Genomic DNA, 27,668 nt, shown 5'->3' with positions numbered 1-27,668 from the left:
TTTCCGAAGCCAGGCTCTGGCACAGCCTAGGTAGCCAGTTCAGTGAGCGGTGTGCACTCAGCGGGTGCAGGCAAGAGGCGGCCGTGGCCTCTTCATGGGGCCATGTGAACTCTCCCGTTCTCATTCCTTAATGACATCTTGGTCAAGTTTCACGGTTTTTGGACCGCTATCAGTATGTTAAAAGTTCACCCCATTCAATCTCATTTTTTTAAAAAAAAATCCTCACCCGAGGATAAAAATTAATTCAGTTTTAGAGAGGGAAGAAGGGAGAGAAACATCAGTGTGTGAGAGAAACATCAATCAGTTACCTCCTGTGTGTGCTGGGGATCGAACCCACACCCTGGGTATGTACCCTGACGGGGAGCTAACCGAAGCCTTTGGTGCACCGAATGGTGCTTCAGGGAACTGAGCTTCTGGCCAGGGCTCCATCTCATTCTTCCTGTCCCTGCGGCTTGATCCATGGCTGAGGGAACCAGAGGGGGAGAGTCATGGACCCTTGGTCCTCCTCACCCCTCTCTGTTGACGTGTTGGGGTGGCAGGGCTGGAGAAGGGTGCACCCCTTTTCAGGCACCTCTGTGATCTGTCTGTGTTACTGTTGCTGCTTCTCTGCCAGCTCTGACCTGGGCTCTCTCTGGGAGAAGGGGAGCCTCTTCCCGGACCACGCTGCATGGTGGAAGTACGGGGGTTCAGCTGCTCCCATCCCATCTCCGGTCCTGTCTTCCTCATGGGGCCCCCCATATCCTCTGCCTGTTGGGGTGTCCTCACCCAGTGACCTGCCCTCTGGGATGGGCTCCTGTGGCCACCAAGCCTTGTTACCTTCCTTGGGTCTACCAGAACTTCGGGAAACTCCCACGTGTTTGCGCCATCAGATGAGGGGAGTATTGGCAGCCCCGCTTCCCCCACCCCTCCACCCCTCACCTTTCTCCACTTCTCTTTATACAAATACATATAAAACAGAATGTTATTCAGCCATATAAAAAGAAGGAAATCCTGACATTTGTGACAACATGGATGCACCTGGAGGACGTTATGCTGATAAAACAAGCCAGATGCAGAAAGACCAATATTGCATGATCTCACACGTGTGGAATCTAAAAAACACAGACTCGTAGAAGCAGAGAGTAGAATGGCGGTTGCTAGGAGCTGGGGGTGGGGAGATGCTGGTCAAGGGCACACACGTCCGGTTACAGATGAATGAGCTCTGGGAACCCATGTACAGCACCGTGATCGATACTCGGGTGTGTACTTGCAATTTGCTAAGAGAGTAGATCTCAAGTGTCCTCACCACAGAAAACGGGCAACCACGTGAGGTGATGGATGTGTTAATTAACTTGAGAATGGTGATAACAGCTTGGTAGAAGTACACAGTGTGTATTTCCATTAAATCATTACGTTGCATACCTTAAAAATCATGTCTACCCCCTAAATAAGTAGCATTCGTGTCTGTCAATCATACCTCAGTGAAGCTGGGGAAGAGACAGGTCACCTGGCGTGCTGAGGCACCTGTGGAGGTGGAGAAGCCTGGCCTCCATCACTCGTCTGGGGACATGGAGCCACACTGCAGTGCAGATGCGAGCTGTCACCTAAAGAGCAGGCGGTGTGTCTGCTCGGAGTGAGTTGTTGGAACGAGTTCGTCAGAGGACGTGAGGATGCGAGAGCCCTGGGTGACTGATGAAAGTGGTTGGATCTTTCAGGGGTGGTCTCCCCAGCCTGCAGGCTGGGGAGAACCCCCAGGGGGAGGTGGGATTTACTGTCGGGAGATAAGGGAAATGGAAGCTTGGCTGAAGGGCCCACCCCAGCTCCTTATTCCCTTCAGTTTGTAGGTGTCATTTCCTGTCAAGGAAACCCCGTGCGGAGAGACCTTAGGAAATGTGACATAATTCCGGCTGCGGCGGTGAGAGAAACACCAGCCTCCTCGGAAGGCTCTATAGTGGTTTTTCTCTGCAGACCAGGGAGGATCGACCGTGGGAGCTGCCACCTTGGAGACGGGCTCCCTGACCCAGTGGGGCACGATGGGCTCCCGGCGCAGTGGAGGCCGAGGGGAAGAACTTCAGGGGTGGGTGTGGTGTGCAAAATGGGAAGCAGCGATGAAGCAGGCAGAGCACAGCACGACCTGAGAGGTGTTCAGCAGAAGTTCACTGGGGCGCTGTCATTCAGCAGCCTATTGAGTTTTCATCTGTACAAGAGAGAACACTCCCAGTGAATAGAGATGTGATGTGAGTCACCTCACCATGGAGTGACACTGCTGTGTCCAGTTCCTAGACCCAAGCCAGCTCGCAGACCCTTCACTGAAGGGAGACCACGCTAGGCTGCCCAAAATGCACGTGTGGAGGTTTCCTCTCTGTCCCCAAAGGGACGGGGCGCTGCAGAATAAGGAGCACGCAGGCTTTCTGAAGAACGAGGCTGGGTCTGAGACTGGCCTTTCCCAACGGCCCACTAGCAAAACTTGCGTTCCATCTACCTCTGGTTGCCCCGGGCCACCTAAAGTTGGCACAGTGGGCCCCCCCCTCCTGCCTCTCTTCGTATCTGTCAGTATTTTCCGTTAGGACTTTTGGGCTCTATTCCTTCCGTTATTATTCAACAAGTAGTGCTGAACATCTGCAACACGCCAGGGGCCGTGTCCAGCTCCGGGACAGCACTAATGACAAAGCCGGACGGCCCCTTCTCCCCAGGACTGTCTGGTGCTCCCTCACGTGTAGAAAGACAGTACCGTCCGAAGAGCATAAACACAATTGCCTGTGTTTTTTCTAGTACTTTCATGGTATTATATTGTCTTATTTTTAGATTTTTGGCCAATTTGGAAATTATTTTTGTGAGCGGTGTGAGACAGGGACCCTGACTTCCAAAGGAAGGCTGACTGTTGCAATATTTTGGGGGGTGCACAACCCATCCTTTCCCCGTGATTTGAAACGACACCCTTGTCTTACAGTAAAATCCCGTCTATACTTGGTTTTATTTCAGACTCTTGCAGCAGGGGGAGCGATCTGCCTGCTCTGCGTGATCCCCGCCTCCCGGTAACGTGTCTTGCGCAAGACTCTGCCCTGGAGCGTGGGCGGGACTGAGTCCCTCACCAGCTGACAGAATGCTGCTCAAGTGGGGTGCCTCCTCAAGTCTAGGGTATAAAAGGGTGGGACCCTGTCCTGCTGGCACTCTCTGTTCCCTCTCCCTTGCTGACTTTGGGGAAGCCCCTGCCACGTTGTGAACTGCCTGATGGAGTCGCTCAGGTGCTAAGAGACTGAGGGGTGATGGGGTTCTGGTTAGTAAGTCAGGAAGGACCTGAGGTCTCCCGTAGCAAGGGAGTCCTGCCTTCGGGACACAGGATGCTGGGGAGGCCAGAACAAGGCAGGCCCCTCCCTTGAGTCTTTAGGACAGAGACACTGGCATGGGGAAGGAGGCAGGAACTTAACCTTCAGAGGTTGGTATGGGGTGGCCCCAGCTCTTGGAAATAAGACTGGAGCAAGGGATGAGAACAGAGGCTCACAGGGGTTGGGAACCACTCCAGCCCAGCTCACCCCTCCTGGCTTGGCTCAGGGCTGGTCCTAGGACTGAGGATGACTCTCAGCCTCCAGCTAGGCTGTGGGGGGAGGTGCACTCACCTGCAGAGGAGGATCCAGGAGCAGGAGGCAGGCAGGTTACCACTGAGCACAAGAGAGGCCTGGGCAGTTTCTGTGAGTGGCTCAAAGCATGGGGCTGCCTCTCATGGAGGGCCAGTGGGCAGAGCTGACAACGCAGCAGCTAAATGGGGGCCCTACCCAGCCATGGGGGGCCCGTGACGCTGGCTGTGGCTGGGGAGCTGGCAGAGAGGTTAGAGAAGCTCAAGGCCTGTGAGGACCCCTTCCCTGTCCTGGGAATCCCCCCCATCATCACCCCTGGCAAGGACCTGCCCAGGTCCCCTGGGGCGCCCTGACTGTGCGTACCAAGTTCCTAGCTGCAAAGACACAGACCTTGGGGGCCAGCGTGAGAACCCGCCTCTCCCCAGACTGTGGTTAGTCCAGACCTTCCTCTTTCTCCCTCTCCTTTGTATAGTTTGATTCTTTGAACTAAGAGAGCCGGATGAGGCAGAGGAAGAGTTAAGCATGTGCCTTGGGAGATTAAGATGGAAGTTACTCAGACACAGGGCTGACCACACCAGAAGGGGCCCAGGGAGATTGGGGTTGGGGTTTGGTGGGAACATGGGCGTGGGGCAGGGAGACTAGATCCAGGCTGCAGGGGACCATTGGGTCCTGGGGTCAGACCCAAGGGCAGGAGAAATGTATTCCACCTGTCGACAGGAACAGCTGCCAATTCACGGTGCAGAGGGCTAGTGCGGTGGGAGGGGCTGCTTAGAAGCAATGGATCGCAGCCCATTTCAGGAGTCAGTTAGCAACCGAACATTCATTTTCACACACAGGGAAGCACGTGAGATAGAATGAGACATGATCTACAGTGAAAATCAGTAATGTTTCACCAAACGGGAACGTGGGAGTCACTGGACTCTCGTTCCCTGAAGAAAATGCACAGGAGGCATAAGGCCCTGTAGACTTCTGGACTGACAATCTCAACCTGTAAGACCGCCAGCCAGAAACATCTTCTCTGACAACTGAACTCCCTAAAGGATATAGTGCCTTCCTGGGATAATCACTGAAAGTCATTCAGCGGAACCTGGAGTATTATTGGAACAGAGAGGGGTGTTAAGGTTAACCCTAACTTATTGGAGGTCTGCTCTACGTCTGGGCTCTCGGCCGTGTGCAGCAGAGTAAGAGAGACAGATGAATGGGAAGAGCATTTCAGTTCATTGTGGGGCAGCTGCAGCAGAGGGCAGCAGGGGCGGCACGGGGAGGGGGAGGCCTCGGCACCCTGGGGTGGGGGACGGTCAGGAGGGAGACGGGGTGGGGGGACTGAGCCAGGGTGGAGGGCTGAGACTCGAACAGGAGTGCACTGTGGCCGGAAGAAAAAGGGCAAAAGATGAACAGATGCCGACAGACAGGAGAAGATCTTTATAAAAGAACGGCCTCTGAGGTTATTTATCATAGTCCGAGTTTTTGTTTTTCTTATTTCCAATTGAAATTCTATCCTTTTCTGAAAAAAGACACCTGTTTTATTGTTAAATACAAGAACTCCAAACCACGTGAAACGTGTTCAGCTGAAGTTGTTATGAGATGCACGTCCTTGTAATTTCCTCGGCAGGACAGGAGACAGAGCCTAGCCAGCCGCCCACAGCCTTCCCCATGCTGCTCCCAGACACGCCACTGAGCCCCCCCGACCCAGCGTCCCGACTTCTGGGGCGACACCCACCACCTTCTTACCTTCCTTCATTGTCTGGTCATCCACGGCGCCTCTCGGAACTGCACTTAACCTCGAGGTTCCGATCTACCGCTCTGTTTCCTCCCGGCAACGAGCCTGCTTACGCACTTCTTATGCTGAAACTGAATGAGCCAGTCGAAGTATAAACACTACTTATTGTTTCCCGAGTAAAATGCTGCACTATTTAGTGGTCACGAAAGCTGTTCGTTTTATGAAGAAAAACAATAAAAGCTTTGAACAGTTGAGTCGGGAAATCGGGTGACAGTTCCTGCAAATATTGAGAGTGTATTTGCTGACAATTTCAGGAAGAATATAAGCAGTGTGAGCTTATAAAATTTAAATAACGACGCAAGGCAGAAAATAGAGATCTGGTTACATTATAATTGTAACCTCTACAGTGGCGAGTACTGGCATTCCTTACATGGAACACAGTCCCTTTAAGAGTTTTCTATTTCATGCTTTAGACGTTTAATTCCTTTTAGGTCGTAGATCTTCAAAACAAGGTCCCGTTTGAGAATCGTTTACATCTTGTGAGAATAAACTAGAAGCAAAACGCCAATTTTGCCACGTCCAGCCTTCGCAAAGAGAAGCAAGCTCAGAATTAGTTCAGGATCCACGGTAAATTGTTTCTGAGGCAGACGTGGTGAAGCGATGAAGGGAGCTGGGAAAGGAGACGGCGCCGCAGGTAAACCAGGCGCTGCCCCCGGCCCCCCCTGGACATTTTGACCCGAAAGATCCTCGCCTGTGCCCTGGGAGACGGGACTGTGCGGTGCGCCTGAGGAACAGGGGTGTTTGTCAGCGGCCCAGCGGTGCTGCGGCAGAGGAAAGCCAGGACGCTGAGCACACCGAGAAGTCGGCATTATTGCCCAGACGCATGTCAGCGCTTACAGTTGCGGGACTTAACGTGTATAATAAAAAGCTTGCAGAGATGCTCCATTTCTGGTGGGTAGCGTTTCAGATTTATCAGTGGACCCCAGAAGTTTGGTTCAGGGCAGTGGTGGCGGACACAGGCCTGCAGGCGCTGGGCTCGGGGCACAGGCTGGCGAATGCCGTCTACTAGCCACGTGCCCAGGTGAGGGGACCTCAAAGCGAGGGCCAGAGGTGGCAAATGGCACGCCCTTGGTGACGCAGCCAGGTAGAGGCCTCGGGGAGGCTGGAGCTATAATCTGGGCTGTAGCCCAAGTGAGGGCTTGCAGGAGTGGAGGCAGCGGCCTCAGCGGCCCATGCCACCGGGCGGCTCAGCCTCTCTGTCCAGCCCTGGGGCCCAGGGAAGAGAACCTGGGCTCCTCTCTGGGACTTCGTAGGTCCTGACTGTTTCTAACTGGCCTTCTTTGGGCTCAGCCTTCCTGCTGTGAGCTCACTATCTGGGAATCCACCTAAATCTCCACATTTTACCTTCCACCTGAACTCCCTGCCACATGCCCACCCAAGTGGCAGGAGACCCCAGGTTGTCTCTCCTACGTAGAGTGGCTGTGTCTCTGTCTTGGGTCCCATTGTTCAAACACACGATCCTTGTCCCCTTCACATCCAGGTCCCCACCCTGGTGGTCCCTGTCCCACCCAGGGTCCTTCTTGTCCCGCCACCCTCTCAGCTCCCCTTCTGACCCCGACCTGGCCGAAGAAGGACTTGCAGTTCATCACAAAGACACTGGCCGAGACTGAGAAAGTCAACAGGACAAGTGGGATGGGAGTGTGGGTGGTTTAGAGATTCACCCGCCCAGCAGGGGCCGGGGGGCCGGGTTCCACGTGGACGCCACCTCACGGAGTTGATTAGAGTAAATAGCCAGGGAGTCGCTCCCCTCAGGGCTGGCTTGGGACAATTCTCGGGACAGAGGGCCTTGGCTTAGAGACTTACTTAATCAATCGCGTGGATGAAATGAGGAAGCGTGGCTGGGGCCCAGGCTGAAGGGACTGTTGTGCAGTCATTGAAAAATGGGGCCTATCAGATGCCACCTAAGAGACGCCACCAGTGCCTTCAGTGGTGACAACTACATCACACAGAGTGAATGCCTACAACCCGGCTTTGCCCCAAGTGCTTTATCCCATTCTACACAACGGAGAACGGAGGCACAGAGAGGTTAAGTAACTTGTCCAAGGTCACACAGCAGCAAGTGGCAGAGCTAAGACTTGAACTCAGGCAGGCCAACTCCAGCTATGCAGTTCACTACTCACGACAGGACGTTGCTTCTCTCGATGCTACCTCCCAGATTTATCCCACAGCTGATGGTCACAGCCAGACCCAGGACCTCCCACAAAACTCCTGTATCACCATTCAACTTGTAGATATTTCATTGTTTCATATTTTAATATGCTCATAAAAGCTAATATTTTAAAGTTTGCAGTTATGACAGTGTTTATAAGAAGGTTTTGCTTCAATAACTTCTTGTGTTGCATTTTCCATTTACCGCCTCACTGCAGCCTGGCCAGAGGTCAGCACCTGTCACTCAGGGAGGCTGGAGGCTGGGCTGCACCCTCCCCCAGCAGGGAAGGCACATTCGTGGTGGCCATGGGGGTGGTACGGAGACCACTGGGTCCCACAGCACCCCCCACCAGGCTGAGCCCCATCCCTGTCCTCAGGCCCGGACCTTCCCCAGCAGGAAAAGGTATTCTACATCCTTCCTGGCCAGGTGTGCCCCTCCTGGAAGGGAGGAATCAAAGAACCGTCAGGAGAGAACACCAACAGTTCCCCACCCTTTCTCTCTCCTCCTCCTGGCCCTCTTCCCCACTCCGGGAAAAAGGCAGGAAAAAAGCGGGTTCCGATGCCGGAATTCTCAACATCAGGGCTCCCTGCGGTCTGCACTGTGCTTCTGGCTTGATGTATCAGCAGGTGGGGCTTCCCAACTCGTGTGTCCAGTCCTTTGCCTGGCTGGACAGAAGCAGAGAGAGAAAGGACGGGGTGCGGGCTCTAGAGTCTCTGTCCTCAAGGAGTTACTCATTCGTTCATTCATTCATTCATTCATTCGGTCACTCACTCATTCCGCACAGTCCCAAGTGCTACCTCTGTGCCAGGGTGTGAGGGGACAACCAAGCAAAGGGGCCATTAACCCGGTTGGGGGTGGCCATGAAAACTGAGGACGCCAGGACCGTGTGGGAAGGTGCGGGGCAGAAGAGGCACTAAGGGGACTAAAAGTGACGTCAGCCACCACTGACTGAGGGCTGTGACGTCCTGTGCCAGGCATCACCTCGTCGACATCCTCGTCGACCTTTCTGAGGTTTGTAGATGATCACCTCCAAGGGACAGGGGAGGACCTTACGGCTTTAAACTAAGATGCAGGTAGTTTGCTCACCGAGTTTGCTCATGGTTTTGCTCAGCAAAATGCCATGGACTGTACGGCTAGAACAAGAGACATCTATTTTCTCATAGTCCCGGAGCTTAGAAGTCCTGGATCCAGGTGCTGGCTGGTTCAGTTCCTGGTGAGAACTCTCTTCTTGCCTTGTAGACAGCCACCTTCTCTCTGTGCCCACATGTGGTAGAGAGAGGGGTGGAGGTGGGGTGGGGGGGAGAGAGTGCCCTCTGGTGCCTTTTCTTATGAGGACACTAATCCCATCGGGTCAGGGGGCTGGATCATTAATGACCTCCACAAGGCCCCATCTTCAATACAGCTGCATGGCGGGGTTGGGGCTTCACCCTGTGAATGTTAGGGGGTCACATTCAGCCCATAGTGTTCACTCTCTGAGCAGGAGCGGAGGTGGGCGTTGGGCCCAGGTCCACGTGGCTCTGGGCTCTCCCCTGTTCTGGGCATTGCAGCCACCTCCCCCTGCACCCCCCTGCGGCCTCAGGGGAGGCTGCATGGAGGAACTTGACCTTGAGGTGACAGAGGGTGCATGCGTAGGAGTTCCCAGGGAGCAAAAGTGGGGTAGGTGTACTTCTGGCAGAAAGAACATTTGTGAAATCAGTAAGGTTTAGAATGAAAATTCATATCCTGCCCTGGCTGTTGTGGCTCTGTGGACTGAGTACCAGCCTGTGAACTAAAAGGAAGCTGGTTCGATTCCCAGGCAGGGCACATGCCTGGGTTTCAGGTCAGGTCCCCAGCTGGGGGTATGTGAGAGGCAACTGATTGATGTTTCTCTCACAAACTGATGTTCCTCTCTTTCTCCCTCCCTTCCCCTTTCTCTAAAAGTAAATGAGTAAAATCTTTTGAAAAGAAAAAGAAAAGAAAATCGATATCCTGGTGTCCACAGTTCTAAGAAGCAGGGTGATCCTGTGAAAAGCCACTTGTACAGAAACAGGCCTGGACATTGCTTCTTCTTCCTGCTTCTCGGTTTCCTAACAACGTCAGCATAAACAGGAAGTGCGAGAGGGAACTGCTGCCTGAGGCTCCAGCAGGAGGTTGGTCTGTCCCACCACGGAGAGGTGTGGCCCGGCTTGGGGAGCAGGCCGAGAGGTGGGGTAGCGGGCAGGGGAGTGTGGGGAGACTGGGACAGAAGGAACAGGGAGAGGCTGGGGGTGTCGAGTGAGCAGGTGTGCTCTGGGGGCTTGGGGAGGTTGGGGTTTGACCTCTTGGAAAGCCCTGAGCCCGGACTCCCGGGCAGCTGGCTCAGCCACCTACCGGCTGGCTGACTGGGACAAGCTGTGTAACCTCTCCGAGCCTCAGTTCCCTCACTCACAAAAGGGTAGGACAAAGACTGTGGACATCAAGTGAGCCGATCCTGCTGAGTCAACGTGGCAGCACCTGCCAGAAATCAGCTCTCAATCATTCTCAGCTACCTTTATGGGGAAGTCAGTCTCTCACCTGGGCCTTCCCTCTCATCAGGGAGCTAATGCAGGACATCCAGTTAAACTTGAATTTCAGAAGGCAACAAATAATTTTTTTTTTAGCATGAGTATGCCCTGGATATCCTCCGTCCCTTTACCTTCTTCCTCCACTCCCTCCTGGCTTGTCCGGCAGCTCCCCCTGCTTCTCACTCTGCTCAGGGCTGCATTTCTGTCCTCCTTCCTACTCTCCCCAAACTCGGCCTTCCTAATGCAACTGAGGTTTCAAGTCCTGCCCCTCCCCAGCCACTCTGACGCAGCCACGTAAGTTTAGGGCTTGGTTTTATAATAAAAAACACTTTATTGCAAATATTTTTCAGGTAACAATGTCCGAACATTTTGGAATTCATATCTTGGACTTCTTTCTGATACATGTAGGCCCACTTCAGTCATCTGTAACACAGGTTTCTACTTTGGACTGTACAAAAAGCGTTGTTCTTAATTTCACTATTGGCCAATATTCAAGTTGTGTATAATTTTCTTTGACCACCAACATTGCTGCGATGAACAGGGATTTGTGAACAAAAAGTAACAAGAACGCTTGCTCTACCACATGTGAAACACATTATAAAGCTAGAAAGACCGGTCAAAGCGGCCGGCGCCATTCAGAGAACCATGCAATAAAGTCGGAAGCCTAGAAACACACTAAGCCCGCACAGGGACTTTCTACAGCGTAAAAGTGGCGGTTCACGGGCATGGACGAAGAACAGGCGATTCAACCAATAATGAAAGACGCCTGGGCCGCTCCCTAGCTCACGGGCGTGCGTTCTAAAAGCACGAACATTTCACACGAAAAGGCTGGAACACAGAAAGAACTAGAAAAAATAAATTAGGACAAATGCACTTTGGAAGTGGGGAAGGCCTTTGTAAATCCGACACCAACCTTGGAGCTGCGCTGGCGTTCCCCAGGAGACCGAACAGGAAGCTCTGCTTTGTGGGGACCCACAAGACCCACGCACCCATTCAACGGCAACCCCCACACTAGGGAAAAACAACTGGCGCCGTGCGGGGAGGACCATCCGGAACAGCTTTAAAATCTTCATCAGAGGAAGGCGGACACGGGACAGAACCAAGCCCTTATGGAGCGGAGCCCAGTGAATAAAAACACGGACCCATGAGATATAAAAGTACGTGCAAACTTATCGGATAATGAAAATTAAAACAATTTAATGCCATCATTTTTGCCTATCAGGAAGGCAAAGATTCAGAAGAACCGTGATCCCCTCATTGGCCTAGACGTAGGCCACAAGCCCCTCGAACTTGGCTGTGGCCGTCGGAGTTGCAGGCCTCTCTGCCAAAAGGGCAGACAAGCAGTTTGGACTATAAGCCCCGAAGCTTACGTGCCCTTGCCACCGTTTTCCTTGGCTGAGCGGTTCTTCCAACTTGCCTACAGCAGACGTGGGTTCTGGACGCCCCTCCTCCTGACTTTTCCGGGCCCACCAGCCTGGGTGCAGGAAAGTCCGCCAGGGACCGGCACCGCCCACTGCGTAGGTGGGTGGCCACCCCAGCGCAGGTCCTGTGGCTCCAACCTTCCCGGCTGCCTAGCTGAGACCAGCCAGGCTTCCTCTGAGCTCAGATAGGTTCTTCATATGCACGCCCTCTTACCACGCCCTTTTCTTGGAGTGACAGACTGGTGTTTGGCCCCCACATCTGGGGCTGCACTGCCTGACAAGAGGCAGGTGGAAGGCAGGTGCGGACCCGGATCCCCCTCCCCCGCACCTGGCCTGGAATCTGGCCTTGGTGCCTGCCGGAGACAGGCTGCAGACACAGGGCCTCCTACACAGCCAGCCACGCCGGCCTCAGAACTGGCCTTGACTGAGCCGTGACCTCTCAGAACATACTTAGCTGGGACCTCAAACTCACTCTAATAATACAGCAGGGAAAAGAGAAAGAAGAAATGAGCAAAAGCCTGCTAATAAAGAAAATGAGGGCAAATGAAATGAGTGCATGGAATGTTCTAATAATTCAGAACCTAAAAATAGGTGAACTTGGAAGAAAACTGTGTCTGTGTATGTCAGTGGGATGGGAAGGGGGCTGAGGGGGAAGAGAGAAGCTTGACCTTGCCAAAGGCCAAGGGAGAAGTTAGGTGGTTCACTCATTTTCCCGAGCTCCTTTCCGTGGCTTGGTAGAATGGGGGCGGGAAAACCTGCAGCTGGTCAGAGAAAACCCAAGGCAGGCGGGAGGGAAGGCAGACGCTCTCCTTCCCTGGGCAGTCGTCTCCCCAGGGTCTGCAGGGCCTCAGCACACCTCCCCAGGCCTGCCGACATCCCAGGGGGGCAGTGACAGGTAGTCCTGCTGCTTCAGGGCTTTGAAGAGCTGAATGGCAGGCACCTGGGGAATGGCCTGACACGGGGGCTTCTTGGCCTGGAACACCTGGTCCAGGTCCCTGATCTCAGGACAGGGTCCAGGAGAAGGGGACTTACTTTGGGGTGAGAGCGTGCCAGACCCGACACCAGGGAGGAAGCAGTAATCACCGACCTGCTGCAGGACCAGGAGCCCCTCGGGGTGTGGGGAGACTGGGGTCACATCTACCCGGGGCTCCCTTGGGCTCAGGACGGGGCTGCTGGCTACAGGAGGGGCAGGACTGCCCAGAGAGGGCTTAGGTGGCTGGCCCATGGCCGAAGGGAGCTCCACATAGCTGTCAAATACTGACTTCATGGGGGCTGGGGCTTCAGGGGACTGGCTAGCCAGTCCAGGAGGGAGGCTGTAGTTCTGGTCTGAGGGGAGGCCCAGAGGGGGCACCCAGGGGGCAGTTGGTGGCCCTGTGGGTGGGGCGAGTGCCAGGTCTGCAGTGCTGACGTAATCAGAGGCCACAACGCCGCCCTCAGGGCCCCCAGCCCCACTAGACAGAGCCGTGGGGCCGTCCTTCATGCCCTGACCCTCCATCGTGAGTGGAGGTGCAGGGGGGGCAGGGTCTGTCCCTGACTCCAGAGAAGGGCTCCCCTCGGCCCCGGGGCAGGGCCTTCTCTCCACTGCCCGGGTCTGGCCCCGTCCCAGCACCTGGGCCAGCGGGACCAGCTGCACCTGCTCCCCTTCGGGCAGGCACATGTACTCCAGGGGCCCCGAGGACGGCGGCGTGTGGCTCACACCCGTCTGAGGGAGCACCTCCGGGCCCACCAGTTCAGGCAGGGACAGGCTGTGGGGTGGCCCCAGGTAGGGGCCATTGAAGTCAAAGCCAGAAACCTTCCCCTCGAGCCTGCTTGAGGTGGCTGACGTGCACGGTGGGGGGCTTGGGGGAGGCTCTGTAAGCGGGTCTGAGGCAGCTGGAGTCGTTTTGGGCTCAGATGGCGAGTCATGGGCACTGGTAGGGTCCTCTATGGTAAGATGTGACACCTCGCTGTGCGTGCAGTCTACAGGGGACACCCTGAGGAAAGAATAGGCACAAACATGTTGGGACTGCCCTGGGCAGACACCTCAGTTCATGCAGGAGGGGCTGTGGGGGATGGGAGTCTGGGACCCACAGGCTTCAGGGTCTCCCTGTGGACCCAGCCCTGCAGCTTCCATGCCCCTGATCAATGGCTTCCTCTCTCAGGTGTGTCCCTCTCCCCCCTGCTCCTTGATGTGTCCCCCCAGCACCTGCTGCAGGGCCCAGGCCAATCAATGCCCAGCCTTGCCTGTCCAGTCCTTCCCGCACGCCTCCTCCCCAGTGTGCAGCACCCTCTTCTGAGGGTTAGTGGGGAGCTGGCGGCACAGGTGCTGATCAGAAGGACTCACAGCTCCTTGGCCACCCCATGAGGCTGAGCCGTGTGGGGAGCAGGGCACGGAGAGCTTATCCGTCCGACCTGAGCTACGGCTCTTGCTAGCCTAGGCATCAGGAAGTTCTTCCAGCCATCCAGCTGGGAGGCCCCTTGCTTTAGGGCAAGCCACCTCCCTGGACCTCTTCACACTGAGCTGCAGGCCAGAGGCCACCTCCTCTGAGCCTCTGGTGTGCACGCCGGGGCCACCCTCCCACCTCCCGGGGGTCCCAGGCCCAGACACTCACCCCTCCAGCCCAGGGAAGGGGCTGTCCCACAGCCCCTTGTGTGAGGGGCTTCCGCCGGTGAGGATGGACATGCTGCCTGGGAGCCGGAGCCCTGCACTCCCGTTCTGGAAGAAAAGGATGTCTGTGCCTCTGGGGATGGGGCCTCAAGACGGTGAGGGTGGGGAGGGCTGTGGGGTGATGGGGGATTCAGGGAGCCCTCAGACATGGGAGAAATCTCAGCATGGTCAGGACCAGACGTGGCCTTCTGACACCAGGAGGGGAAGCCAGAGACGAGCTGGGACTTTGCTGGGGTCCTCCACTCCAGCCCTGAAGGACAGGGTCCCTGTTCGGGTGAGGCTGCTCATCTGGGGGGTTGCTGCTTCTGTGCTCCCCCCTAGACTACTCACACTGGCTTCAAGACCCCCCCCCCACCATGCAGGAGCCTGACTGAGGGGCTCCTCCGCTCTGTGGTCCTCTTGGCCTTCTGCGATGGGCCCCCAGCCTCATCATCCCCCCACCTCCATCTGTCGTGATGTGGTCCCGTCTCTTGCCCCACATGCCTTCTGCGTACAGTGACCTTCCTACGTGGTGCCACCCAGATCCCTCAAAGCTCGGCTCTGCTGTCCTGTCCTCGGGAAGCCATTCTGCTTCCCACCCACTCTCGGTAAAACTAACCCCTTCCTGGGCCCACCTTTGCTCCCCCAGCATCCCCACACTCAGCTCTCTCCTGCTCCATGTGGGCCCCTGAAGGCAGGGCATCCCATGTATCTGGGGGGCCCAGGGGTCTTCAAGGATGAACTTGCAGGTGCCGGCCTTGTTCCTAGAGCTTCTCAGCCCCCTCCCGGCCACCTATGCCCCACTTTCAAAGCCCCCCTGGGAGGGGCAGGAGGAGTGGGCATAGGTACACGGGCACTGGCACAGAGGAGCCCTCACGACCCCAGCTGCCCTCGCAGCCAGGTCCTACCTGGAACAGGTGGCTCTTGCTGGGGTTGGGGATTTTCTCCTCCCACTTCCGGTTCAGCCTGGAAAGACAGCAGGGAGGTGAGAGCCACGAGAGACCTCAGGGCAGCTGCCCATGCTCACGTTCAGAGGGGAAACTGAGGCCCAAGGAGAGGGCAAGATTTGTCTGAGAACCCCCAGGGAGAGGGTGGCAGAGAAGCTACTGGAGCAATCAGCTGTGGGATCCCCGTGGCCCCTGGGGCCTTGGGTATGCCTACTGCCACCAGTCACGCAGTCCCCTTACCTGTACCCATACAGGCCACAGAAGCGCAGGACCGGGAGCAAGGTGAGGGTGGTGAAGACCAGGATGAAGGCCAGGCCCCACATGGGCAGCACTTCCGGGTAGCCAGGAAAGAAGAAGGAGCATTAGCAGCTGTGGACGGAAAAGCTGGGGGTTCTGGAGGTGGGGTGGGTGGGGCCAGGTCAGTGCCGGTGGAGTAGGAGGGGAAGAGGAAGAGGGGGCAGACATGGGCCAAGAAGAGGGCACTGTTCTGCACTCCCCCCCGCCCCCCCCCCCACCCCGCCCACTGCCAATGTTTCAGTGCTAAAGAGGACACAGGAGGGTAGATCTTTTCCAGGAGCAGGAGGTGCCTGGGGAGGGGGAGGGAGTGACTGTAGCCCAGGAAACCACAGGGGCCGTCCTGAAGAGGGTCGTATGTAGGTGGACCCTGGAGCTACCGCAGGTTTGGTTTCAGATTATTACGATAAAGCAAATTTTGCAGTAAAGTAAGTCACATGAATGTCTGGTTTCCCAAGGGCATAAAAGTGTCATGTTCACACTATCCTCTGCTCTATTGTGCGTGCAACAGTAGTATGTCTTTAAAATAACGCAGAAAAATAAAACGCCTAGGAATAAATTTAACCAAGGCAGTAAAAGCTCTGTGCCTGGAAAACATCAAAGAAAGGAATAGAAGAAGATACAGAGACGCGGGAGCAGACACCGTGTTCCAGGAGAGGAAGAAGTAACATTGTTAACATGTCCTGGCTACATAAAGGAGTCAATCAAGTCAACGCAGTTCCTGTCCAAATACCAACGGCGTTTTCCACAGAACCACAAAAGGCCCCGAATAGCCACAACGATCTTGAGAAAAAAGGAACAAAGTTGAAGATATCGCCCTACCTGATATCTAACTATACTACAAAACTATAGGAATCAAAATGGCATGGTATTGGCATAAAAAATGGACACATAGATCAATGACACCGAAGAGAGAGCCCAGAAATAAACCCACGCCTACATGCTTGATTAATATTTGACACAGGAGGCAAGAACATACGAAGGGGTAAAGACTCTATTCAAAAAATGGTGTTGAGAAAATCAGACAGATACGTGCAAAAAAAGAAAAAGAAAAAGAAACTAGACCACCTTCTTACACTCTATACAAGAATAAACTCTAAATGGATTAAAGACTTAAATGTCAGACTTGAAACCATAAAACTCCTAGAAGAAAAATAGGCAGTAAAATATCTGACATTTCTCTTGGCAGTATTTTTTCTGATATATTTCCTTGGCCAAGGAAAACAGAAGAAAAAATGAACAGATGGGCCTACATCAAATGAAAAGGATATTGTACAGCAAAGGAACCACGAACCAAGTGAAAAGAGCCTACTGCATGGAAGAAGATACTCCCTAATGATACATCCCACAAATATTCGTATCTTCATATTCACATTCATAGTTTATACATATTCCTATTTTCAGAATGCATATTCATATTTTATAAAGAACACAGACAAGTCAACACAATAATAAAAATACACCAATCCAATTAAAAAGTGGACAGAGGCGCTGACCACTTTTATCCCAACCACGATGCCCAACCAACTGACCCACAATATCCAGTGTGGGTCAGCTGGTTGGGCGTCATCCCACGAAGTGAAAGGTCACCAGTTCCATTCCTGGTCAGGGCACAGGCCTGGGTTGTGGGTTTGGTCCCCCAGTGGTGCGCATGCCAGAGGCAACTGATGGATGTTTCCCTCTCACATCCATGCGTCCCTCCCTCTCTTCCTCCCTTCCTTCCCCTCTCTCTAAAAATAAATAAATAAAATCTCTTTAAAAGGGCGGGGAACAGAGGACCTGCATAGGCACTTCTCCAACGAGGACATCCAGACGGCCAGTACAGTTATGAAAAGATGCTCAGCCTCACTATTCATCAGGAAATGCAAATTAAAACCACAGTGAGATATCACTTCACACCTGTCAGAATGGCCGTCATGAATAAATTAAACAAACAAACAAACAAGTACTGGTGAAGACCTGGAGAAAAGGGAACCCTCGTGCACCTTTGGTGGGAATGCAGCCCAGTGCAGCCGCTGTGGAAAGCGGGGTGACGCTTCCTCCAAAAAGTAAAAATGGAACTGCCTTATGACTCAGCAATTCCACTGCTGGGCAAATATCCAAAGAAACCCAAAACACTGATTTGAAAGAATCTATGCATCCCTATGTTCATTGCAGCATTAGTTATAATGGCCAAGATATGAAAGCAACCCAAGTGCCGATCAATAAATACGTGGGTAAAGAAAAAGTTTTAAAGAAACAGAGGTGTACACACACGCGCACACACACACACATGTAAACAAAATGAAGTATTACTCAGCCTTAAAAAGAAAGAAATCTCACCATTTTGGGCAGCACGGATAGACCTAGAATGTATTATGCTAAGTGAAATATGTCAAGTAGAGAAAGACAAATACAGACCCGTATAATTTCACTTACGAGCGGAATCTAAAGAACAAAAACAAACCAATAGTAGCAGACTCATAGATACGGAGAACAGGCTGATGGCTCCCGGAGGGGAGGGGGTGGAGGACTGGGTGAAAAAGGTGAAGGGTTTGAGAAGTACAAATTTGTAGTTACAAAATGGTCACAGGGATGCAAGCACAGAATAGGAAATATACTCAATAACATTGTAACAACTGCGCGAGGTGCGGGTGGGCACCGGAAATATCAGGGGATCCGTCTGTAAAGCCTATCATTGCCTAACCACTGCTCTGTACGTCTGAAATTAATACAAAATGATACTGAATATAAACAGCGATTGAAAAGGAAAATTTAAAAACCCACGTACATACTTTAATTTAAAATACTTTATTGCTAAATATTGCTAACTGTCACCGAGCTCTCAGCACGTCATAACCTCCTTGCAGGCGCGGCGTTTGCCTCCACGCGGACAAGCGCCCTGAGAAGAGCCCTGAAGGAGGCACTTCTGAGTGGCTGCGCCGGGGCAGGGGGAGGACCGGAGGGGCAGAGATGGGCAAAGCTGCACTGGTGGGGAAGCCCGTGGGTGCACAGGCCCCTCAGGGCCCCCACACTTCCTACTGGGCATCCACCAGCCCCTCAGGGGCTGGGGCCCCCCGGGACAACCCTCTCCTCCCTCTCCGGGGAGTCTTGTGCTTGTCTCCTGGTGGCCACGCTGGTGAAAAGCGAGAGACAGTGGAAGCCGCAAGTTCAGGGGAATGGGGAAGATAAGAAATCTGACTCAGATCTTCCCACCTCAGACCTCTGTCTGTGGGCCCTGAGGTTTGCTGACGGCACTGGAAGTGTGGGCTGGGGGGTCACTGGGTGGAGGCTGACACAGAGCTACTGAAACCATGGGCCACGCTAATGGAGAGCTGAGGTCCAGGCTGAGGGAGCGTGACGGCGAGACCTGATCTTCTCTGCTCTCTTGAGACCTCACTGCCGCCTGTGGTGGGACAGTCACACCGAGTGTGACCATCCAACGACTGGTCACACATGGGAGGGAAGGGCGCTCAGGCGGGGTGGGGATCACAGCTCTGTGTCCTGACCACTCCCGTGAGTCACGGCAGCTGGGCTGTGGCAGGAGAGGCGGGCGGGGGCCAGGGAGACATACCCCAGTCCGTGTCCCAGGCGCGCTCCTCGCTCCACTCGCTCCAGATCCCGTCGTAGCCACTGTCGGGCTTGACCCTCACTCTCGCCTGGTACCTGGTGGAGGGCTCCAGAGGCGGCAGCAACATGACGTGGGCGTGCGCGAGGGCCTCCGTCTTGCTCTCCTGGGGGTGCAGGTGTGTCAGCAGGGGCGCTGAGGCAACTCCAGGCTCACGTGGACACAGCCGCACACCCCTCCCACCTCAGGACCCCAGTCTCTGCTGCCCGTCAGCCCTCTGCTATGGTCACCCTCCCCAGGTCTGGGGCAGGACACCCCCACTGGGGGGACCTTCCTTTACTCCCAGAGACAGAGAGTGCTCCGGATGGGGCCAGGGGCCACACCCCTTATAATGCGCCCCTGTGACATATGACGACACCAAGGCCCAGAAGCCCTACGGGGGTCACCCTGGTCCATCCTCATCTTGAGACCCCTCGATTTCCCAGCTCCTCAGGGGCAGCCTGGACCCCAACTGCCTGTGACCTCTCCAGACTGTCATGCAGGGTGACTGGACTCGTGATCTAAGACAGGGGTTCAGGAGCCCGGGGCCTAATCCCAGATCCACCACTGATCCATCCCCTGCGGGACTCAGTTTCTCCATTTGCAGCCTGATGGTCTGGGGCTGGCCCCGAGGTTTCTGGTCTGGCCTCTGTGGAGCCTTGGGCTCTGCTCGGGGACCGAGGACTGTGGGGGGCACCCACCCCCTGGGCCGGGCCCTGCCTGCTGCGTCAGGGGCAGCTGTGCCCTGAGCGGCTGCCCAGTGGTGTCCGGTGGGATTGCTCTGAAGGAATGCCCCCTTCCTGACCTGGAGAACCCTTCACGCAGCATCTCTCAGCCCTGCCTGCCTGGACATCTGTGCTCACTGTGGCTTGCAGGGCTACTTGGGTCAACACTGGCCAAGTCCCCTCATCTCTCTGAGCCTCACTGCTCCACCAAGGGATGAGACAGTGGCCCACTGGTCGCCCAGGGCTGTGATCACCAAGTGCCAGTGGCTGCTTCTGCCTGGTCACCTGCAGGAGCCAGGCCTCTGACAGGTGGCGCCTTCCCAGGCTGGTGTCACACGTGCCCCCGCCCCCACCCGCCCACCACCACCGGCCCCTGCAGGGCGCAGGCCCGCACCTGCCAGGAGACTGCAGCTCTCTTGTACTGGACCTGGAAGGTGCGCACGATGTGCGAGAAGGACATCTTCTCTGCTTCCCAGCGCAGAATGTAGCCGCCCTCTCCCTTGGTCACGGTGAGCGTCGGGGGCGCCATCTGGACTGGAGGGAGGCAACTTTCAGGGAACGTCCTTCCTACCTTCCTCCCGTGGGGCATTCCTCACCTTCCGTGTCCATCCCAGGTGCTGTCTCCAGTGGCCAGGACCCCAGGCCCCACCCACCCAGGGTCACTGCACGCCCACGTCACCCTATCACCCGGTTTGCCCTGAGCAGCCCGGGTCTTGGCTGCTGCGGAGTCTCACTTGTTTCGGGGTGAGGTGACCCACAGCACAGGTTACCGTATTTGACCCTGTATAGCGCGCACTTTTTTTTTGGCCCAAATTTTTGAGGGAAAAATAAGAATGCACATTATACATGGGTAGTACTAATTCTGTGTCTATACAAATGTTTTCAATTCTTTTATTTATGCTTCTGCGTCAAGAGTGTAATTCTAGAAAGCAGTAACGATATCCCTGTGTAAAATAATAGCCTGGAATACAATAATCGGGTTTGTTTCTAAATATAAGTAAATAAGAATTAAATTAAAAATTAAAATGAAAGATTTTTTTTACCTGAAAATCTGGGCCCAAAACACATGTGCCAAGCATTATACATGGCAAAATACAGCACTCACAAGACTTAAGTAAAAATAAAATCACTATAATCAGTTCTGTTCTAGAGCCGTGACTGTGTTCGAGACCCTGTTAGACATGCTCAGCCCGCGGGAATTAGTTCCTTCTGTTCTAACAGCAACCCTTTGGGTGGGTACCATTAACTCATCACTTTGTGCAAACAGAGAAACTGAGCCCCTGAACAATTAGTCACGTGTCAAGGACAGGCAGCTAGCAAGGGGCAGAGATCAAGGTTGTACCCTGGCTGACCCCCAGAGAGTAAGTGGTGGGTCCTATCCCACGTGACTCGGGCTGGAGGTGGGGTGGAAGACCTCGAGGTCCTGAGATATGTGGGCGTTCCTTTGCATGGCACGTGCTGCGTAACAGGAACCAGGGATATTAACCTGCAAGGAGTGTCGGCTTATTTGCCCACGCCCCAGCCCCCACGTGAAGGAGTGAATCCTAGGTCAGTTATTTCGAAGACTGAAAAGATCCATGGGAACCTGAAAGCAGAAAACCCAACCCAGGAATGCAAAGAAAAGTGTGGTGGGAGGACCCGGAGGCGGGGCTGAGAGCTGGAGATTTAGTGCCACGGAGGAACTGGAGCGGAAGGCAGAGCTCAAGGAATGGAGGAAAGGGCATTCGAGACGTACTACTCCCGGGGAAGGTCAATGACTCTTCCTACATGTTATTAGTTGCCATTGTCATTGTTGTGTTATTTTTTTAAATTTGTTTCTTTTTAGAGAGAAGGGGAGGAAGAGAGAAGGAGAGGGAGAGAAACATCAGTGTGTGAGAGATGGATCAGTTGCCTCATGCACACCCCCTACTGACAGCTTGGCCCGCAACCCAGGCATGTGCCCTGACTGGGAATCGAACCGGCAACCCTTTGGTTCGCAGGTGAACGTTCAATCCACTGAGCCATACCAGCCCGGGCCTTGTTGTATTAATGCTTCTTGAGAACTTAAAGAGGAGATTCTAATGGGCTTTGTTCACTTTACTCCCTGGACTGAGTTTCTTCAAAGTGACAAACGTAAAGACTGGGACATAAGGAACTGAGTTTATGCAGGTTACAACCGCAACGAACACCGCTGTCCCAAGATCCCCTCGTCCCCCCGTGGAAGGCTGAGGGCAAACTCACTGTTCTCTGCGCTCTTTATACACTTCTCTTCCACCTTTGGCCGAACAGAGACGAGGTACTGGCTGTGGTTCCAGGGGTCGGCCACGGGAACCTGGCACCGGTGCCGGATGTAGTGGCTGTGGGCCTCCTCCTTCAGCACAGGGGAACATTCCTTCTCCCTGAGGTCACGGCAGCCGTGAGGGCAGGAGGAGGCAGGGGCCACGGCGCGGGGGGGGGGGGGGGGGGGAGGGAATGGGAACTCGGGATGGGCCCTGGCTGCTGCTGGGCACCCAGGGGCAGGGGAGGCCTGGAGAGGGCAAGGCCTAGAGGAGGGAACAGGACCGAGGAAGGGGACACTCACTCTGCGTTGGGGCTGGACTTGTAGAAGAGGGTGAAGGAGACAGAGCTGGTGACCTCGGACCTCACTTCCCAGGAGCAGCTGAGCACAGTGCCCCCATCAAAGAAGCACTGGAGATTCTGGGGCTGGGCCTTGTCCCCTGGGAGGGGAGACAGTCCCTCAGTCACTCCTTCCTTCATTCCTTCCTGAGCCCTCCACGGCTGCCCATGGTGGGACTCACCACAGAGAGCTCCTGGGCATTAGGGCCCAAAAGGCCAGGGGTTAAACTTCAGCCTGAACCTGCTAGCTGTGTGCCTACAGGTCAGAGAGTGAACTCTGTGAACCCTCAGCCCCGCCACCCAGTGGGAACGGGGACAGCGTCTAGTGTCAGGGTCTGGGGTGTTGCGCAGGAGTGGTGTTCTGTTCGGGTTACAAGGCAGACGGTGTGCAGGCACTGGGGCCCAGAATGAGCAGGCCTCTGGGCTGTCTCTGCAGAGCCACTCAGGGTGGGCCCAGGGAGGTGACCAGAAACACCCCGCACGGGTGGGTGGAGTTCTCAGTGTGGACCACCTGCACACCTTCCGCCTGGGATCCTGAGGATCCACCCTCCCTGCAGAGGGATAGCGCCTCCCCTCCACACCTTACCTGGTTGGGAGTCCCAGCGAACCTCTGGGCTCCATGGACTGGGCCGCCCGGAGAGCCTCGAGCCCTGGCCCAGCCGCGTGCGCACTCGGGCCACGTAGGTGCTGCTGGGCATGAGGTGCTCTGGCCCCAGGTCGGCCTGCGGGGAGGTGGCGTGGAGGGTGGAGGCATCCTGCCAGGAGAGAGGGGCAGTGGAGCAGCTGCCGGCTGGGCCAGTCCCTGTGGGTTCAGGGCCGAGCTGGCCGGGGTCCCTACCTCCCAGGAGTCCTGAAGCCGCTTGTAGACCACCTCAAACTCCAGGTCTGACAGCCACTGGCCCTGGGAGCCGCCAAGGGCCACACTCCAGGTCAGCAGGAAGTGGTCTGTGGCAGCAGCGATGCGGAGGTCCGTCGGCGCGGGGGGCTGCACTGAGGGAGAGGAGGGCAAGGGACTGTGAGGGGCTGGGCAGCGGCGGGGCTGGCAAGGCCCTGCACGATCTTTGTGTGGACAGCCTGGGGGTCCGGAGGAGCGCTGCCCCCACTGGCTGACTGACCTTGGACAAGACCCCAGTCCTCTGTGGGCGCCAGGCCCTTCTTCTGCCAAACCGTGGGGACTCAATGGGACCGTGAATAAAGGCTGTGCAGATAGCTGTGCCTCAATACGAGGCGCTGGCAATTAAAGTCTAAATGCAGCCTCCCTCTGTCCCCAGGTCCCACTGCCCAAGATGCTGTGTGCCCCCTCCCCACCCAGCAGAGGGCGCTGTGCCTCACGTTACTGTCTCCGCGCTCCCTCTCTCCACCTGCCGTCTGTCCTGAACCTCTCAGTGCCCAGCATGAAAGTTCCTCCTCTAGAACCTTCTTGGATCCCCTCTGCCAGGCAGAATCTTTGCTCCTTTTCCAGTCCCACCATCGTCAATTGTATGGTCCTCACTCTGGTGGGTTTGTGTTTCCCCATCTGCCTCCCCCAGTGGCGGAGGAGTTGGTGGGTGGCAGGGTTTGGGCCTTGGTCCCCTTCCCTCTCCCCAGGGCCTGCAATGCAGTGGTTTAGTGAATTTGGGGGGCGAAGTGAATGAAGAAACGAATGAAGACATGCAGGCAGCCTTCAGGGACTTCTCATGAAGTCCTTCCCTCAACCGACAGCAAGCACGCCCCTGCTGGGGCCTAGAGGGTGGTGCCAGCAGCTTCACGAGCGACTGGACAGGCCCTGGCTGTGAAGCCTGTGTCTGGCTGTCCAGGGATGACTTTCAAACACAAAGAATTCAATGAGAGCCTGAGCAAGACGTACACATTCAATGCTGGGCGAGGAACGTGGTGTATGAGAGCGTGTCAGAGCTGGAGCCTGCAGAACGTCAGCCCAGAGTGGCAGAGACAGGGCCCTCCCTTCCGCCCACGGCCACACCGGGCGTCCCTGGTCCACCCCTGCACTCCCAGCCCCCCAGCCTGCCATGGAGAGGGCGTCCTTCTCCGCCCGGGGCTCTAGGAAGCTGCTGCCAACTGAACTGACGGGGAGCACAGCAGAAAGCCTAGTTATCAAACCTGAGAGATTTTAGTCCACCAGCCCATTTCACAGATGGAGAAACTGATTGAGGAAGTGAAACATCCAGATCTCCAAACGTGGGAGCCCCGAGCCTGTCGGGGGCACCCTTGCCTCCTCCCCAGCACCTCACAGCCACCCTGATTCGTTGCCATGATAACCGAGGGGAACCTGGCTTCCAGGAGGCAAACGGCCTCCTCCTTCCCCATTTTATGGTGTCCCCATACCCACTGTGATCCTTCCCCGTTCCCAGGCCATAAGCTTCACAAGGGCAGGGGTCCTTCCAGGCTTGCTCACTACTTCCCTGGTATATGTGGTGCTCAGCGAAGGAAGGTTCACGAATGAATTGCATGCACATCCTAACTTGATTTGTATTGCCCGTGTCCCCACTCCCTGCCGTGTCCCAGTTGGATCCTCATCCTTTGTCCCTGGGATTAGGACCCTAGGTGACCTTCTGGGCTCTGATCTCCTGCCACTTCCTCCCCCTGCCACTCACCCTGCACATCCAGCCTTGCTGGCCTCTTCACACCCACATCTGACCCGGCCATGCCCCTTCAGTGCCTTCCCATTGCCTAGACTTTGACCTATAAATGCCCCTGAAGGGCACAGGAGCCTCTCCAGGCCAGGCCCCCCGCCTTCATTTCCCCTGGCCTTCCTACCGCTGTCCGGCCCTCTTGAAGACGATGCTCTCGGGACACACTTACTAGCGGGTTTTCCAACCTGCCCCACACTCCTGAGTCTCCTGGCCTTTCCACATGCTGTTTCCGCCGCTCTTCTCGCTCTCTCCTCCCACCCCGCCCCCGCAGGTCTCCCTGCAAAGCTTGCACCTCTGGAAAGCCCGTCCCAACCTCCCAGGGTCTCCTTGCCCACTGCTCCTCCGCAGGTGGCATGCACCTGCCTCTAGGAAGTGATCACAGCAGACACCTGATGTTCCCTCTCCAGCCTGTACACAGTGCTCCGGACAGGCCTCTTTCTCAGCCATTGAACCCTCGTTTTGAGATATGGTTGGAAATGAATTCTGCCTGGCCTCACCCCCCGCCCCCGCCCTGCTCCTCCAGACACAGCCTTGTGCTGCTGGGGCAGAAAGAGGCAGGTGGCCACGGCATAGCCCCCTCCCATCGGACGCTTGCAAGATGCACTGCAGGGTGGCCCGTGTTTGGGACCCAGGACGCTACAGTCAGAAATCAGATCTGAGTAACCCCGGGCAAGTCCCTTGCTCTCTCAGCCTCAGTTTCACCATCAGTGAGTCGGGGGAAAAGAAATGGCACCCGGCACCATCCGTTACTGTAGCTATAAAATAGCATCGGGCAGTGTTTCCTAGCAGCTGGCCACCTGCGAGATTCTTGCCATGGGAATGTTAACTTGTAAAAACGACCCTCTGCCCCGGCCAACGGCTCAGCTGGTTGGAGTGTTGCCCTGTAGACCGAAAGGTCACAGGTTTGATTCCCGGTCAGGGTGTGTGTGAGAGGCAACCATTCAGTGTCTCTCTCTCACACCGATGCCCACCCCATCCTCTCTCTCTCCCTATCTCTCTAAAAAGCAATGAAAAAATGTCTTTGAGGGAGGATTTAAAAAAAAAACGACCCTCCATCTTTACTTTAGGCTCATTCTGAGCACAAATAAAATTGAATTAATGAGATTGAAGTGCTGGTTACATTTCTGTCTACTATATGGTCAAAGGAACCCTAACTATTTATGTAAAATGACCGTGAAGACCACGGGCTGTCTTGGGCTGTTGTGTGACACTGGGGGCCACTCAGCGAGGGCAGGAAGGTCGTGAGCTCCTTCTAACGTACAGGAAGCACCTGGCAAGCCTGACACAGACTTGTCACTTCTGCTCAGTGGCGGCACTTTGGACAAGTTACAAAACCTCTCTGGGTCTGAAGGGCTTCCTCTGGAAGATGGGTTATTGCAGACAGTGGGTGAGATAAGCTGTTGAATCTGTATGTGAACCAGAGATGGTTCTTCCAGAAGGGAAGCCTTCGTGCTGGAAGGCAATGGTTTGGCACCGGTGGAGCAGCCAGGGCAGGGGGGCAACTTTAGCCAGGGGCTTCCCACATTGTTCCTGCTCCAATACCTTCATCATAAGGGGACCGCATATTCTTCCCTCAAGAAACCAAAGCCACCCCCAGGCCAGCAGCTCCATCCCTTGCTGGCCCACCCCCTGCAGTTCGGCCCCCTGGGGCCTGCTGTCCACATTGGGGCCCACCCCCAGCCAGGGACTCCTGGCCTCACCATGCTGGGTCAGAGTAACGGCGAGCTGGGTGCCCAGAGGCCTGTCTGGTTGGAATGAGAAGTTGTCCTTGTCAGAATTGACGAACAGCGCGTAGGGAATGACGCATCTTCTGGGCACGCAGGCAGGAGAGGGGCATTCTGACCAGAGCATGTTGTCGCTGAGCTCACAGGACACCGGCTGCGGGGGCATACTGCCAGGGAGGACACGGGTTAGACCGGCGTGAAGAAGAGCCGCTCACTCACAGCATCATCAGGTGGTTCCCGTGTGCGAGGCTTCGCCCAGGGCCAGAAGTCTGGCCGTGAACAAAACACCCACAAATCCCTGCCCCTGGAACCGATGTCCTGCTGGAGGGAGACACAGGTGAAGCAGCGGGATGAAATAAGTCGTGCATCAAACGGAGGAGACTTTATGTGACTGAGCGCAGCAGGAAAGGACGAGGAGCCCAGAAGCACTGGAGCGGGGAATGCGATTTGAAACAGGGCAGACAGGAAAGGCCCCCTGGAAAAGGTGCCGTTTGAGTAGAAACTTGAAGGAGGTGGGGGAGAAGCGTGAACATTCAGGGGAAAGGAGATTCAGGTAATTGAAAGAGGAAGTGCAAAGGCCCTGGGGCAGGCTCAGATGAGCAGGGTTGTATGACTAGGCAGTTAAACATTGAGTAACGTGTGTGAGGTTGGAAAGTCTAGGAGTCTAACTGAGTGAGGTGACAGGAAGCCAACAGCTGAAAAGAATTTAAGGAATTTGGATTTCACTGTACGTGGGAAAAACGAGAGTGGTGAGCAAAGGAGCGCCATCTTCTGGCATGCTTTGAAAGGGCTCCTCTGGCTGCCGGGCTGGGGATAGATTGGGTTGGGAGGGATGGCAATGTTGGAAGCAGAGGGAGCAGTTAGGAGGCTTCTGGAGTATCCCAAGTGCCAGGAAATGGTTTGAACCAGGGCGGTGGTGTCAGTACTGGCCAGACGCACATGCTGTGTGAAGACAAAGTCGACAGAGTTTGCAGATGGGTCAGATGCTCTGGTGGGGAAGGAAAGGTGGTAGAGATTCAAACATCGACAAAAGCCTCCAGGTGTTTGTCTGAGCCACTAGGAGCCCCTGTTTAGTGAAGGGAGGTGGCAAGACTGGAGCTGGAGCGGTCTTTTGG

The 27,668-nt window shown here is 55.2% G+C and overlaps 1 protein-coding gene and 1 long non-coding RNA gene across 6 annotated transcripts in view; both read right to left on the bottom strand.

Annotated features, from left to right (window-relative positions):
• Positions 1-1,949: 1,949 nt before the first annotated feature.
• Positions 1,950-5,549, bottom strand: LOC139440808 (uncharacterized). The gene is made up of 2 exons (XR_011651047.1): positions 5,286-5,549; positions 1,950-2,176 (listed from the first exon to the last, which is right to left on the bottom strand). It is a non-coding gene; the product is annotated as an uncharacterized lncRNA (long non-coding RNA).
• Positions 5,550-11,176: 5,627 nt separating this feature from the next.
• The window catches only part of CSF2RB (colony stimulating factor 2 receptor subunit beta), a 28,951-nt gene continuing 12,459 nt past the window's right edge, over positions 11,177-27,668 (bottom strand). For all 5 annotated transcript variants that reach the window (XM_053919522.2, XM_053919523.2, XM_053919518.2 and 2 more), the window contains exons 4-14: positions 26,530-26,720; positions 23,038-23,189; positions 22,786-22,954; positions 22,165-22,300; positions 21,825-21,982; positions 19,999-20,138; positions 18,847-19,006; positions 15,240-15,330; positions 14,961-15,018; positions 14,018-14,121; positions 11,177-13,399 (exon numbers count right to left, since the gene is read on the bottom strand). In XM_053919522.2, the coding sequence (XP_053775497.1) occupies positions 12,274-13,399; positions 14,018-14,121; positions 14,961-15,018; positions 15,240-15,330; positions 18,847-19,006; positions 19,999-20,138; positions 21,825-21,982; positions 22,165-22,300; positions 22,786-22,954; positions 23,038-23,189; positions 26,530-26,720 (2,485 nt within the window). In that variant the 3' untranslated portion in view covers positions 11,177-12,273. The remainder of the gene's footprint in view (positions 13,400-14,017; positions 14,122-14,960; positions 15,019-15,239; positions 15,331-18,846; positions 19,007-19,998; positions 20,139-21,824; positions 21,983-22,164; positions 22,301-22,785; positions 22,955-23,037; positions 23,190-26,529; positions 26,721-27,668) is intronic.

The sequence above is a fragment of the Desmodus rotundus genome, chromosome 3 (genome assembly GCF_022682495.2).
Source record: "Desmodus rotundus isolate HL8 chromosome 3, HLdesRot8A.1, whole genome shotgun sequence".
Lineage (NCBI taxonomy): Eukaryota > Metazoa > Chordata > Mammalia > Chiroptera > Phyllostomidae > Desmodus > Desmodus rotundus.
This window is presented reverse-complemented; position numbering and strand designations above follow the sequence as displayed.